General features: G+C 47.9%; 1 protein-coding gene across 9 annotated transcripts in view; it reads right to left on the bottom strand.

The window, feature by feature from the left end:
- The window catches only part of BANP (BTG3 associated nuclear protein), a 146,118-nt gene that overhangs the window by 19,362 nt on the left and 111,284 nt on the right, over positions 1-15,472 (bottom strand). For 8 of the 9 annotated variants that reach the window (XM_079759426.1, XM_079759431.1, XM_079759433.1 and 5 more), the window contains 2 exons: positions 5,406-5,549; positions 1,492-2,116 (listed from right to left, as the gene is read on the bottom strand). In XM_079759426.1, coding sequence (XP_079615552.1) covers positions 2,045-2,116; positions 5,406-5,549 — 216 coding nt within the window. In that variant the 3' untranslated portion in view covers positions 1,492-2,044. Of the gene's footprint in view, positions 1-1,491; positions 2,117-5,405; positions 5,550-15,472 lie in introns of those variants that run through there. The other variant, XM_079759432.1, reaches the window with a different exon arrangement.

Raw genomic sequence — 15,472 nt, 5'->3', positions numbered from 1 at the left:
TTTATGGCTGAATAATATTCCATTTGTGGTGATGGACCACATTTTATTTATCCATTCATCCTTTGATGGACACCTGGTTCTCTCCCAGTTCTGGCCACTGTGAATAGTACTGCTATGAATATTCTTAGACAAGTTTACATGTGGACATACGGTTTCAATTCTCCTGCATGTACACCTTAGAGTGGAACTGCTGGATCAAATGACGGATCGTCACCGGCGTTCTTGAACAACAGTTTCACTACAGACCCAATTCTGTGTAGATAATATTTTTCTCTCCGTGCTCATTAGTACTACTCTCTGCTTCGGACGTCCAGTGGTTGTTGTGAAGTTTGTTATGGTTCCTTCATTCCACTGTAGATGGTCTCACCTTTCTCTCTGGCTGCTTTCAGAATTATTTTTGTCTTTAATGTTCTGTGTGTGTCCAGGCATTGATTTATTTTTACTTCTACTTGGAATCTATTCTGCTTCCTGAATCCTTTAAGTGTTATATTTCTACTGTTCTCTCCATTCCCTCCATCTGAGAGTCCAGATACGTGTTAAATTAGACCTTTTCCTTCCAGCATTATGACTGGTCTTTTTCTCATGTCCATCTCCTCTCTCAGGTGACTATTCAGGGAGGTTCTGAGTCCTCATCTCACCATGATCATCCCTGGAGGATGCATAGAGGCATGAAATTTAGACATGCTGTCCCCGCCCCCACCTTCACCCCCCAGCATGCCCTGGTATAAACGACCCAGCCCAGGAACCCCCATGGGGTGGAGGGGGGAAGAGGCGGGACTACTTGGAATGGCAACTTTGAATGCTTCCCAGAAAAAGCATTGAGCAGTCATAGTCCAAGTCAGTGAATACGATTTTGTTATGAATTTCACAAACCCCACTAATGTAACTGCCAAAACCGTGTGAGAGAAGCAGGCCCCACACGCTGATCACATGTAGTGCAAACCACCTCTGTGCTTGGAACTGTTTTCTCTGCCTTTGTTTTTTGTGTTGTTGTTTTTTGTATGTGTACACTTTTGTTTAATGGGTTTAAATATTTAGTGAATCAACAATCTTAGGCATGATTATAATGAGTCCTTAGACATTTAAACTCTGCCTTTGTTTTTTAATTTTAGATGATGAGGCAGGCTCCTCTGGACATGACTTTCTCTAAGAAGCCCTGGAGCTGTAACTTTCTGGAGCTGGCAATGGTCGTGCCATGCCACAGCCTGGGTTACCTGCAATACTGAAGCAGGCTCCCACTGTCTCAGGGACGCCTGTGTCTGAGAGGGAGCACTCCACTGGGCAGCGCTCTGCATATGGGGGAGCTGACATTCCAGGCCCATTACCGGGTTCTGACAGAATAAGCCACACCCCTCCCTTTGCAAGAATCCCACAAGTACTGTCAGCACAGCGGAAGGGCTGTGGGTGATCCCTGAGCACCCACCAGGAGGGAGGCTGGTCTCGGCAAACCATCTCTTCAAAGGAAATAACATTAAAGCTGCTGTGGTCATAAATACATTTATTTCATTAAAAATGCTTAATTACAGTGCTGAGAGCATTTCCCCCTAGAAAAGTAGGTAAGCAATATTTCCATCAAAATGTTAGTTGTCTCTGCAAATACCTATTTTCATTTCACTGAACAGAGCACACAGCAAAAGGCTTCTGCTACTCCTTTTTTTTTTTTTCAATTTTCTTTTTTGTTATAAACACCATAGCAAATTAAAAAAAAGCTGTTTAAACAGAGAAAAATATTGTAGTTCTTGATTTTCTGCGTGAACTTAACGCAATCCACACTGTGCTTCCCACTCTTTCTCTAGATACCAACAGTGGGACTCAAACGAAGGGGTCTTCTGGAGGGTTGGTAGCTGTTGTCATCTGTTATTTACTGGGACACTTTCCCCTGTGGATGAGGTTCCAGATGCGCTTTAACAGAACACGTGCAGTCACCTCCATTCAAAGCCATGGGGCCAGCCGTGTGTACAACTGGGTGGTTGGCTGGAGCCGGCGCTGAGAGCGGCGACGGCTCCACCTTGGGTCCTGTCATGGTGGAGCAGCCCGTCCTACATCACTGGATCTGGATGGCTCCGTGCTCAAGCTGCATTTCGGGCTGCAGGGTGGGCTGCAGGGTCTCGGCCGTCTGCAAGAGGGGAGAGAGGAGGGCTTTTCTATAAAAGTACCCACCAACTCAAGTCCAGGACACTCACTGGTCACAAAACACCAATGGTTTTCACGCACAGAGCAAACACACAGCAGAGCTGGAAGGTCCGGGTCCTAAGTGCACCCCTGCTTTGAGTGATGACTCTCCCAAAACCTGAGCTGCTTCGCAGCAGCTCTGACGAATCCGGGCTGCGGCCCCTCCTTGCGGGACCTCCTGCTTGCTCAGGTCCTGACCGACCTCCCACACAAGCTGCAGAGATCCCTAAAGTCTGTGGTGCTGATTTCCTATTCCCACCCCCTGCTTATCACTGGGGATACTCTTGAAGTGGTTAACACATCCTTAACCTAATATATTTGCCTAGAATTTCAGTTATCATTTTGCATTTTCTTATAAAAACTGTTCCAATGTTCCAAAAAAGCATTTTAGGGACAGCTAGCTTTCTCCCCTTAAAGACATAAGTTCTAAACAATGAGTTATAGATATTAAGACATTTTAAATGCATATTTAAAATGTTAAGATACATTAAAGGGAAAAATATAATCTTGGAATAAGTCACCAGTCATCCATCTAAACCATGCAGAATTGGCTCCCAGATGGAGAGTTTGGGATTTTTAGGGTCCTCTAAACTGTCTGTCAAAGGCAATGTCACAAAGACTAGACCCTCAGAGGCAGTTCCAGCTTCCCTGGCAGGAAATTTAGCTGGAGGGGCCTGGCATGGCAACGGAAAAGAGACAAAGAAAGCCACAGAGACTGGAAGGCGGAAGTCCCTGGGCATGGGGGCTGGCGCTACAACCCCTACTGCAGTTCAAGGCTGAGACTTTGAAATACTATACAAATGGCATTTAACAGTATTTCCTTGAAGCAGGGGCCTTCCAGTCTCAGACAAGGACCAGCACAGGCATCGCCCACGCTGTCTGTCTAAGAGCCCACAGAGAGGCTGGGCAAAAGCAACAAAAAAGGGACCAGCTAACACAGACGAGATGGGGGCTTCCCCCCACATTTCTGGTCGAGGGAAAGTGGACTAGACAGTGCTGGTGTCTGCAGACGGGAGAGAGGCTACAGGCTGGGGCAGTAAGCATGCATCTCATTCTCTGCTCTTCTATCTGTCCTAATTGAATGGATCTCGAGACCTGCCAGGTGTGAATAGAGACAAAAAACGATGCCAGGAAGCCAAGGTGGCAAGGGGCTAAAATGGACACAGCTTTCCTCAACTCTGAAATCTGTAATGACAACAAACCTACAACATGGAAGATGACCCGCCACAGAGCCCCCAGACCTGAAGAACACACACCGTGCCCACCTCTGTGCCTGCCCAGCAGCAGGAGTGAACTGCCTTTACACATGACCCTTTCACAACAGTGTGGGTATCAGACACCATCACCTGGCGTGGGACAAGGTGGGTACACATGGGAGGTTTCTCCTAGGATAGGTTTGTTCTTAAATCACAACAGAAAACTGGTCGGGAGAATTCCTCTCCCCACACGCACACACCCTCCACCGGCTCCAGGCCATGCTCATCCCTCTCCACAGTGGAAGGGCCTCTGGGGCCACGGCTCTGAGGAAGCCCAGCACTAGTGACTCAGAGTGGGAGTGCCTGGGCTGTGGGAGCGGCTGGAGGGGTCTGGTGGGGGGTGAGGCGCACACCTTCTTTAGGACACCCCTTCCCAAACTCTGGGCCAACTGGGGCCTCATTGTGAGTCAGGAGAATAAGAATTTAAGTCCTCAGAGGACTGCTCAGTTCACTGAGCTGGCACCTGGTCACCAGGGTCACCTTGGGCAACCTACTTGGCTCCATTCCTCAGCAACCACCTCACGAGGCTGCAAGAAAAGCAAATGAGAACTTCCTTTCCTCCCAGGGCAATGGAGAGCACACGACACCTAGCACAGTGCAGAGCAGAGTGCAGGAGGGAAGAGGGACCACCTGGAAATGTGGGGCTTTAATTCTAAATGTCAAAGGCTGACGGCATCGAGACACAAGAGGCTTAGCAAAAAGGAGAGGAGCAGACCCAGAGAGGACAGCAGACCATGCAGAGGGCGGGGCGGGAGCCAATACCTAGCAGGCTTGAACAGAACATCCACAGGGTCCTGTGGACAGGGAGCAATGAGGCCTCCCCAGGCCAAGGCTGCCCAGACACATGCCCCCTGCCTTCCCATGGCCAAGCACCTGCAACACAATGGCATTTGTCTTATCTCAGCAGTAAAGTGATTCACCACCACAGCCTGTGAGGTCTGAGAATGCAGGCCACCAGCCTCTCTGTGCCCTTCACAGCACCAGCGGCCTTGCTTGTTCCCATGACCCACTGCCCTCTCAGGACCAACCCTGTGGTCACTCTCGTGAAACAGGAATATGCACTGACTTTAGAACTGGTTGTTCTAAACACAACCAATCAACCACACAGAACCACTCACACTGTCCCCTAAAGGGGATCAGGCTGTCAGGCTTATGCGAGCTCTCCCCACTAGAACAAGGGGGTGAGAGCAGGTGCCCCCCAAACAGGCTGACTCTAGAGAGGCCACAATGCTCGCTCCACTGAGCACACTCATCATGGGGCAGCTCCAAGAACACTTCAAATATCTAAAGAAGCGACTCTCATCTGACATTTCAGAAAGTGTCCAAACAGAGCGTGAAAGCCGGGTTCCCAGTGCTCCCAGTAAGCATGGATAAGGGCAGCTTAAGCGGAGATCCAGCAAAACCAGATGACGAGAGGCTTCCGTGGAAGCTCGTCGATGCTCAAGCAGACATGCCGAACAAGCACATAGCAAACACAGGTGGGCCTTACAAATGCAGAGTTCCCGCTATGCCAAAAGTATGGTGTGGGAAGCTGGAAACCTGGCCAAATGGTGCCCCCAGGACCAAGTGCAGACACCATAGCTAGCCAGGCCATCCTACATTTCCACCCTAAAGCAGCGGACTGCTCAGAGGCAAGTGCCCCAAAAACCTGCCCCTGGGAAAAGGGTGAAGGCCGAGGGCTGTGCCAGCAGAAGTGCCAACCCCTGGGCCAGGTGCCGCCCACACAGAGGAGCAGCAAGGTCTCAGGTCAACGGTAACCGCTCACTTTCGAAGGAGAATTGACCAGAATTTATTTTTTGCTTCTGAGTTTATAGAGAAACATTTGCACAAGACAAAATAGTTCAAGAATCAGTTTCAGACTAGCACCTGGGTCGAGATCTAACTTCTCACCTTCCTCCCGGAAGAACGTCAGAAGTAGAAATAACCAAGCTGTGTTCATACCTACAGAAGACCCAGGACTTGTCCACAGAGACCTACCTGAGCTGCCGTGGTGTGGTCAGTCACTGGCGCCAGCTGGACGTACTGGACCTGGATGTCACTGCCCTGGAGAGGTGACCCATCCATGCCGGTGGCTGTGGGGTCTGAGGAGGCCACGGCTATCAGCTGGGCCCCCTGAAGCACCTGGAGGGACAAAGGAGACACCGTTAGCACCATCACAGGTACAAGGGCAGAGTGAAAGCCATGCATGCAGACTCCACGTGACTGCATGGACCAAGGAGGACGACCCAGCACTGTACTCCACTCCACACTGTGGGGTCCGCCTGCCCACAAATCATCTGGAGTAACGTGTGTGTGTGTGTGTGTGTGTGTGTGTGTGTGTGTGTGTGTGTGTGTAGTGAGCACGTGTGAATGTATGTGTGTGTGATCAGGTTGTTCCACATCTGCAAGGGACCTCCCTCAAACATCCATATATCGGACAGAAAGATGGCTTTTTAAGCCTTATAGGAAGAAAGAAACCAGCTCAGGTTTCTGAAGAGTGAGCGTGGGACATGGCCAAAGGCATGCCTGAGGGCACTGGGATGGAGAGAAAGTGGGACATGGAGCAGGAGATAAAGCACATGAATACCTTGGGAAATCACTGTTGTTCTAGGTCACGAGAGGGAGACATGGAGGGCAGCATGTTCTCCACCCGCAGGGAGGACACATTCCTCAGCTTTTCCTGGAGCCCCTGGAGCATTTGGAAGTCAGGGGAGATGAAGCCCCCCCAAGAGTTGACCATCGAGTTTAAGAAATAGCAGAAACATGGGTGTGAGTTACAACACCCAATGATCCAGATGGAGCCAAGAAGGCCTCTGCATGAAGAGCGGCAGATGGGGGAGAAGACACTGATGAAGGATAGTGGGAGAATACCTGGGGGGTGGAACGGGGGGGCGGTAAGACCAAGTTCCAGAGACAAATCACCAATGCACAGGCCCCCATGACAACCAGAGACAGCACCCTGGACTGTGCCTGGAGGTGGGGGCCTGGTGAGGGCCCAGGGACAGGGTCTAGGTAACCCTACCACTCATGAGCACCCTCACATCCAAGCCCACCTCCAGCCCAGCCCACCTGGTGCTCTCGCAGCCGGAAGGTAGGCTGGTGCCTTGACCTCCCTAAGGCCAGGATGGGGAGGTGGGAAAGGAGATCTCTGAGGCTTTATATTCATGACAGTGAGATGCCACAGCTGTGAGGGTTTTACTTGGGCGTTGAACCCCACTCCTCCTTGAAATTATATGCCTATGGCACCACCTTCCAGGGTCACTTGTGGGCCATCCACAGTGGGGCAACAATGACCACAATACCCAGCCAGCCCACTACCTCCTGCAACAGCATAAGAGCTAAGGAAGAAGGTGTAGATCCACAGAGAGAAGAGGGATTGCCCACTCTGGGAAAGGCGGGCTCGGAGTCCTTATGAAAATAGAGTCTGTGATTTTAAAATAGCATTCTAGTTTTTTACAAACGAGAATTCTATTTCTTTAACAAGGAATTCATCAGTGGAAAAACAGGTAAATTCCATTTTTAGAATAAAAGATGACAGAAGGTTGTTAACTACTTTTCGTTTCTTCAGAAACCAGTTTCACAATCTAACACCAGCCGGCTATGTTGGGAGGATACTGGCCCCAAAATGCACACATCTTTCTCCCCGGACCCGCAGGTGTGTGCCCTGATACTCACAGAGGCACTCTACAGACAGGATTGAGCTGATCATTTCAAGATGGGGAGAATGTCCTTGAGTATCAGGTGGGCCCAATGTCACACGGGTATCTTGAAAGCAGAGACTTTCCCAGCTGCAGAGAGGCAGAGGGATGCCACATGCGAAGAGTCACTGGCCATGGTGACTTGGAAGATGAGGAAAGGGCCACGAGCCAAGGACTGCGGAGCCTCTGGAAGCTGGAAAAGAAGCCTCCAGAGGAACCAGCTCTGCAACCCCTGGCTTTAGCCCCGGGAGACCATGTCAGACTTCTGCCCTCCAGTCTATACAGCAGCCACAGGATATGCACACACTGCACTCGCCATTTCCGAAACTGCCTTCTTCGAGCACAGGAACTTGTTTCTGGATCCCCAAAGGGCTGAGCTGACAACAATGGCTCTTTATTAAAACACTACTCTTTTCCATTATAAACTGTTTGCACTAATGAGTTTTTGCAAGGTTAAAAAATAAAATTGGAGAAAACTAAAGTCTCCTCTATTATTCACATTTTCTTTTCCCCAGCACTTACTCTCCTTCAGATCTTTCATGATCAGAAAACAGGGCATGGTTCTGTCCAGTTCCATAGCTTTGCTTCCCCATCACCAGGGAGGCTGCCACCCTACCCCCCGCCCCCATGGTCCACAGGGCTGAGCAGTCAAAGGCAGCAGTTGGTGTGGCCACAGTCCAACTAAGGAGCCAGCTATGCCTGGGAGCAGTCAGGGGACAGCAGAGCTTGGGGATATTCCTGAAGCACCCACACAGCCCTCGGTTCTCAAAGCTGAGAATCCGAGTCCCCTCTGCATGGCCCAGAGGGCCTCCGCTGGGCATCAGTCTCCTTGTGGCTTGGGAAAGCATCATTGTTTTTTAAGAAAGGGCAGCAAGATCTAGGTGGGCACCCTAGGTCCCTCCAGCAAGCATCCCTATATGCTCTCTACTCCACAAACTCCCAACACGAACAGGTCAAAGGACTCTAATCAAGAAAAACTAGCTGGGACCTGAAGAAAGGGAGACACGAAGCTATATTTAGTCATGGAAGTGTTTTAGGAGCCTCTGTCCATCAGAAGGTTCAGCAGTAGCTAGCTTGTGTTTCATCCCTTTGCCTCTTTTTGGAGGGGGGCCACCAGTTCCTCCTCTCCACAGGTTGCTTCACCCTGGTCTGTAAATCTGAAGTTAATGACTGAACTACTCTGTCTCAAGGCTTCTATGCCATCTTCCCTAGTTCCCCATTTTCACAACATTTCTCAAATTGTTAATTCTTTGCGCTATTTAATGTATAGCTACATTCTTAGGAATCTGGAGATTCAAAACCTCTAGCTCAGCCAGAGGAGCCACTGCAGAAACACTGACCGACAGTGTGTCATTAATTGGCCCTGTGTCCCAACAGACCTTATTTCAAGTCTAAGACAACACAACTGCGAGTGGGAGACCTGCTGGTTTGGAGCCTGGCACAGTACTTGTGGCATCTGCACCTGCATCTCTTAGTGAGCAGACTCACTCCTGACTTACAGGCACCTGTGAACTTTTTATGAAGTAGTCCCATGTCTATGCAATGTTCTTGCTTACCAGCCCTCATGTTCCCCAGTGCAGCACCTCATGTCTAATTGGCACAATCAAGTGTCATTTATTCCCAGTGGCAAAGCTGAGGAAAAAGTAATGTGGGCAACAACATCCCACTCAGTAGAGGTTTGTGGTTCAGGTCAGAGGTTGTGCTGGGCAACAATGCTGTCCCACAACAGCTAGGACAAATCAAAATGGGGAAAAGACAAAAGGTAAGAGACCTGGTAGGAAATCCTCAAAACCACACAGCCACCTGCCCTTTTGGTGGGTGAAAGCGAGAGAGGGTATAGACTGTGATGCCATGGCTGCCCTAACTCAGCACTGATTTCTAGATCCTGGACTAAACTTTAAAAATCTAAGCAATGTTTTCAGATACTAAGCTAAAATGTTAGGTATTTTAATGTAGTCACAGTCTATAATGGATGTATATTTTAAAGATCCCTTAATAAGTGAATTTAAGGTCAAATCATATAACAATTTTTAAAGGAAACTTATGAAATCATGGAACTTATTTCTAAAAAGGTTCTGCCTGTACTCTGGTTTTGGCGATGAGCCACTACCCTCTACAAACGAAAGGCATTTTAAGGTATCCTAAGATAGATTTTCCTGTCAGCATTGCCAATAAAGGGACTTCTCATATGATCTACACAGCTGATTAAATCTTAAGAATTATAATGTCAGAAACCTCAGAATCTAATTGTGCAGAATTATAATAGTGAAGATAGGCACAGTACCAGCCTGGCTGGTAAATGAGAATAAAAATAGGAAAATGTTCTCCATTGGGAATTCATTCAAAATGCTATGCCTTTTAAACATTTCCACATTGGTTTGGTTTTGCTCAGTGATCAGAAATGAGTTAAACATTTAACGTGCAAACTACTAGAGGAAAAGACCTTCCAGCCACTTAGTTACCATTAGACCCCTCCTCATACTCCAGACCCTGCAGAGAAACCTGCCCAGGGGACTTCTGCCACGTGAGGCCTCAGCGAGAGCCCTGATGCTCAGCTCAACACCTTGACTCCAGCACTGGGAGAGGGTGGGTGGCCCAGCACCTAAACCTGTCTCCTGCTCATCTCACCACAGCCCCATCTGTGGCACAAAGCTGGCCTAGATGAATTTCCACTCATTTCCCAAAAATGAGCTTTCAGCTCCTTCTTCATTCTTCCTGCTCATTTTCTGTTCGGTACCTTTTCCAAACAGGCTCTGAAATGTAGAAAGATCTAACTGGAATGCAGTGAGCTTCCAGGCCAGTAGCCAGAGGCAGCACCTCCTGGCTGCCAGCCACTGTGAGCCTGCGGCTTCACTTAGAGTGGGGCTCCCCAAAGGGCAGCACATCGTCTGTGAGGCACTCAGGGGTGGGGTGCAGGCATGGGCCACACCCCAGCTTCATTCAGAGGGTTCTACATTTCTGAAGCACAGCCAATTATTTTCCAAAAGAAAAGTGGCCCAGGGCACAGATATAAAGCAGCCCACTAAGGGGATCCTGGACCTAAGAGCACTGTTTTGTGGAGCACACACATCTGGTTTTCCTTTCTACATTGCTAATTCTGAAACTGTTTAATACCCAAATGAGATAATGCAAAACTGGTGCAGAACCAAAAATAAATGCAAGAAGCCCAAGGACTTTTCAGTAATATTCAGATATAGAATTCCCAATCCAACCAAGAATCTACCCAGATTAAAAAAGAAAAAAAAAACCTAACACTCCTCCCCACCTCCAAAGAAACCCAAGAAAAAACCCTTAATGCACTTACAAGATCTGCTTATAACAGTTTAAGTTTGTGGCCAGGAATGAGACCACTAATCCCGAGGCCTCCTAGAAACATATCCCTTACTTGTTTTGTGTTTATGTTTAAACTAGAGGCCCGGTGCATGAAATTCGTGTGTGTGTGTGTGGGGGGGGAGGTCCCCCTCAGCCCGGCCTGCACCCTCTCACAATCTGGGACCCCTCGGGTAATGTCCAACTGCCAGCTTAGGCCCAATCCCACAGGGATCCCTGCGGGATCAAGCCTAAACTGGCAGTCGGATATTCCTTTTGCAATCCGGGACCGCTGACTCCTAATGGCTCTGCCTGCCTGCCTGCCTGCTTGATCGCCCCTAACCACTCTGTCCTCCTGCCTGATCGCCCCTAACCGTTCTCCTGCCTGCATGATCGCCCCTAACCCCTCTGCCTGCCTGCCCCTAACCACTTGCCTGCGTGCCTGATCACTCCTAACAACTTGCCTGCCTGCCTGATAGCCCCTAACCGCTCGCCTGCCTGCCTGGATCACCCCTAACTGCCTCTACCTCAGCCTCCATCACCACAGCTTCGTCAGGAAGGACATTCGTAAGGTCTTTCGGCCGTCTGGTCTAACTAGCATATTACACTTTTATTATTATAGATTGAATTTGTTGCCCTGGCCAGTATGGCTCAGTTGGTTGGGCATCATCCTATGCACCAAAAAGGTTGCCGGTTTGATTCTGGGTCAGGGCATATGCCCAGGTTTCAGGCTCGATCCGCGGGAGTGGGTGTGCAGGAGGCAGCCAATCAATGTTTCCCTCTCACATCCATATTCTCTCTCTCTCTCTCTCTCTCTCTCTCTCTCTCTCTCTCTCTCTCTCTCTCTCTCTCCCTACCTCCCTCCCTCCCTCCCTCCCTCCCTCTTCCTTCCTTTCTCACAAAAAATCAATTTTATAAAATATCTTTAAATTGAACTTGTTAAGGTAACGTAATCAACCAACCAGGCTGACTTTCTCAAATCTGGTTATTAATTCAAGGAGTAGCTTTCCTGTCATAGTAAAATGAGGAGCTTAGAGAAAGACGCCTGCCCCGGAGACACTCCCAAACCAACTGGCCAGGAGATCTACCAGCCTAAAATCTTTTTTGTACATTTGTACAGCAAATGCCAAAAACAAATGACCATTCTTAAGCCTTTAAACTCTCTGACGGACCAGCAGCATGTTTCCCTAGACTCCATTTTGAGTGCTTTCATAAACCATATCACCATTAGTAGTTGGTCCAAAAGGAGCTCAAACAGCAAGGCTCCTCTGGGATCGGTCCTTAACAAGACCTAGCACAGAGACTTCTCATAGCCCTCAGGTTCAAGCCAACTGAAGCAACATTTCAGAAAAGCATCCTATGGCCAGCAAGGCTACAGTTGCAAAGCTAACAGGCTAACAGCCATAAGCCAGATTTACAGCCTGGAGCCGAGGGAAGATGCCCCAGGGAATCCAGGTCTAGATTATGGGCACACAAAGATGCTGTGCGGCAAGCAGTAATAAAAAGCAGGTTCTGCCATATGCTCTGTGGCTTGAGTGTTCCAGCATTGGAGCATGAATCTCAAACACAATCTAAGAGAAAGCAAAACAAAACCTAAAAAATAGAATAAAGCAGAAACGGAAGTCTGGAGATACTTGGTATTCATCCCCACCATTCCAGATAGGTCAGCCTTCCTGGGAACAAATCTTAACCATGTGTCTTAAAACTTTCCAGTTGATTGGGGCTGTGGGTGGAAGGAGGTTTAATAACTCAGCCAGAGTCAAATCTAAGACCCCTCCCTCTTTCCCAGGAGGCCTCTAGCTTCTAGAAGGGGTGGGTGGGGAGTGGGTGAGACAGAGCAAGAACAAAATGAAACGTTCATTTTAATTATGCGTTTAAGTGATACATCACAGCACTATAGTGCCTTTCAGACTTCAGGAAAGGAAAGGGTTGCCAGTCTGCTAGCCATCACACTTCCTGGCTACAATGAGATGAGATGCCAGCTATCGTCCCAATTGATAATGAGAACCAAGTGGCCACCACCTCAGACAGAGACTGTGCAAGCACTGTGCTCAGGGCTGCTTCCTCTCATTGTCCCATGACAGTGTTCTCACAGCTCTGACCTTTTTTCAATTCCGAAAACTCACTGCACAGAACAGCAAAAATTATTGTTGTGTTCAGTGATGTGGCAAAACAAAACAACTAAAAAGATGAGATGCAACTTTCCTATTGAGTTCAAGTCAGTAAGAAGCATTAATAAAGTACCACTTTATAAATATCCATGTTTTACTGAGTGATATGGGTGTCAACTAATTTTCCCTCCTAATTGGAATGGGAAAAAAAGTCTTTCAGTCTTCATATTCTCACCTACAACCCAGATTGCAGGAGTGATCTAGGTTGCAGACCAACAGCCTCCCTGGGAAAGACCAAGAGAGGTGCCTCCTATGGCAGGTGCTACTACAGAGGAAATATTTAAAAGTTCTTGCATAAATTTAAAAGTTCATCATGTTGCAGAAACACAGTTTCGATATTCATGGTGACCAATGGGACATCTACACATTCCTCATATGGGAGACACAGCCTCCACCAGCCCAGTGTTATTATTCTATTGTGATAAACCACGGTGCTTGCCATCTCTTATAGAGAAGTAAAGAAAAGTTCAGAAACTGAGTTATACACCAGCTACTAACAGTAAGACTATTACACACCAACTACTAACAGTAAGACTATTATACACTGACTACTAATAGTAGGACTATTATCACTACTTACTAATAGCAAGACTATTATCACTAATTACTAACAGTAAGACTAGTACATACCAACTACTAATTGTAAGACTATTATCACTACTTACTAATAGCAAGACTTATCACTACTTACTAATAGCAAAACTATTACACACTGACTACTAATAGTAAGACTATTATCACTACTTACTTATAGTAAAACTATTTATTACACACTAAATACTAACAGTAAGACTATTATCACTACTTTCTAATAGTAAGACTATTACACACCCAGTGGACAAAGTCTCATTAGGTGTCAACCTATCCCTGTCTTCACCAGGGGCCTTTGGTGAGGATGGCACTCTTCCCCTTTCAAGGCAACAGTTCTAGAGATGACTCCACTCCCACGCCTACCCTCAGTGCATCATGACTTCCAGGCACTGAGGAGGTGCAGGAAAATCTGCCCACTACTGAGTGTCCTTTCATATAAGCGAAGAAAAGACTGCACCTGTGTGCACATCAGACAGTGACTGGGAGTCCCGGGAGGACGTGAAGGCACAGAGAGCACACAGGTATCTCCCACAGGAAGCCCCACCACACCCAGAATGTCACCAACTCACATCGTTTCACAAATAACTTGTGTCATGGTGCAGAGCCTGGATGTGTCACACATCTCTATGGGATAGAGGCCCAAGGTGGGGGTAGTCGGCCAATGTTGGGGTCGGGGATATAGTGGGATCAATTATGTCTTCTAAGCTATCTCCTCCTCCTAACCTCTGAAACCTATAGTTGGAACTTATTTGAAATGGGGTCTTGGAGAATGCAAAAGATGAGGTCACATTAGAGCAGGATAGATCCTAATTCAATGAAAAATATCCTTATAAAAAGAGGGGAATTGGACATAGATGGAGAGAGGAGAACACCGTGGAAACACAGAGGCAGAGGTTGGAGTGATGCACTCACAGCCAAGGACTGTCAGAGGCCCAGGAACTGGGAGAGACAAGGAAGGATCCACCCCTAAAGCCTCTGGAGGGAGTGCTGCCCTGCTGCTGTAGATTTTGGATTTCTGGCCTCTACAACTGGAAGAGAATGCATTTCTGGCTGTTTTAAGCCACCCAGTGGAGGTCACTGGCTTAAGGATGATGGCCCAGGAACAGTCTTCACACTTTTAGACGCTCAGCTAGAATACATGCCCAGGGCCATCTGGTCAACTGTACTTAGCTGAAAAAAGTTCAGGCTTTTTGCTTCCTGAGAACATCCTGACAGTTCCTCTCCTCTCCCTAATTTTTGTCAGCTCTTCACAGGTGGGTCTCTCTAGGTAAGCTCAAAGGGTAGCTTGCCCCTCTGCCCTTTCAAAGGAGAAGTCAACAGTCTTCCCCCAAATTGCTAGGCTATAGGCTTCCTGGACACCCTAACAGGTTTGGGAGCAGGTCTGCGTTGGGTCCAGCGCAGGCAGGTCCTAAACCAAGAACAGCCAGTACAAGAGTGATGCCACCCAGCAAGATATACAGACATGAACTCAGTAGTGCAGGGCTGCAGACAAGAGCAGCCAGACACCGGCTCGAATCTTAAGTTGCTCCTGTTGCTTAAAGACCATCATAAGAAAGCTGCCAAAATTCAGAAGACACAAGCCGATGGTCTCTTAAAAAAATAGATCCCAGCCCAGCCAGTGTGGCTCAGTGGTTGAGCATTGATCTTTGAACCAGGAATTCACAGTTCAATTCCTGGTCAGGGCACATGCCCAGGGTTTGGGCTCAATCCTCAGTGTGGGCATGCAGGAGGCAGCTGATCAATGATTCTCTTTTATCATTTATGTTTCTAGCTCTCTCTCTTCTTCAAAAGAGACAGATTTCTAGTCCTGGCTGGGTGCTCAGTCAGTTGGAGTGTCATCCCATACACCAAAAATGTTGTGGATTCAATCCCCAGTCAAGGCACGTATAAGAGACAGCCTATCAATGTGTCTCTCTCTCTCTCATCAATGAACATATTCACATATTCTAAGGTGAGGATTAAAATAATAATAATAATAAATAAATAAATAAATCCTATTTAATAAAAGATTAATGCTTAATATGCAAATTGACCATACCTCCGCCACAACCACAAGCCACGCCCACCAACCAATCAGGAGTGGCTATGCAAATTAACCCAACCAAGATGGCTGCAGCCACGGAGCGAGCAGGAGGCTTGGGTTTCCCCAGCAATGGAGGAATCCAAGCTTCCCGCACACCCTGGCCGGGCCTGGACTCCACTCAAGGCTACAAAGTTTCAATTATAGAAGATAAATAAATCCCAATAAAAATGGCAGCAGCCACGGAGCTGGAGAGAGCAGGAGGCTTGAGTTGCC

The sequence above is a fragment of the Cnephaeus nilssonii genome, assembly GCF_951640355.1.
Source record: "Cnephaeus nilssonii genome assembly, chromosome: 20".
Lineage (NCBI taxonomy): Eukaryota > Metazoa > Chordata > Mammalia > Chiroptera > Vespertilionidae > Cnephaeus > Cnephaeus nilssonii.
This window is presented reverse-complemented; position numbering and strand designations above follow the sequence as displayed.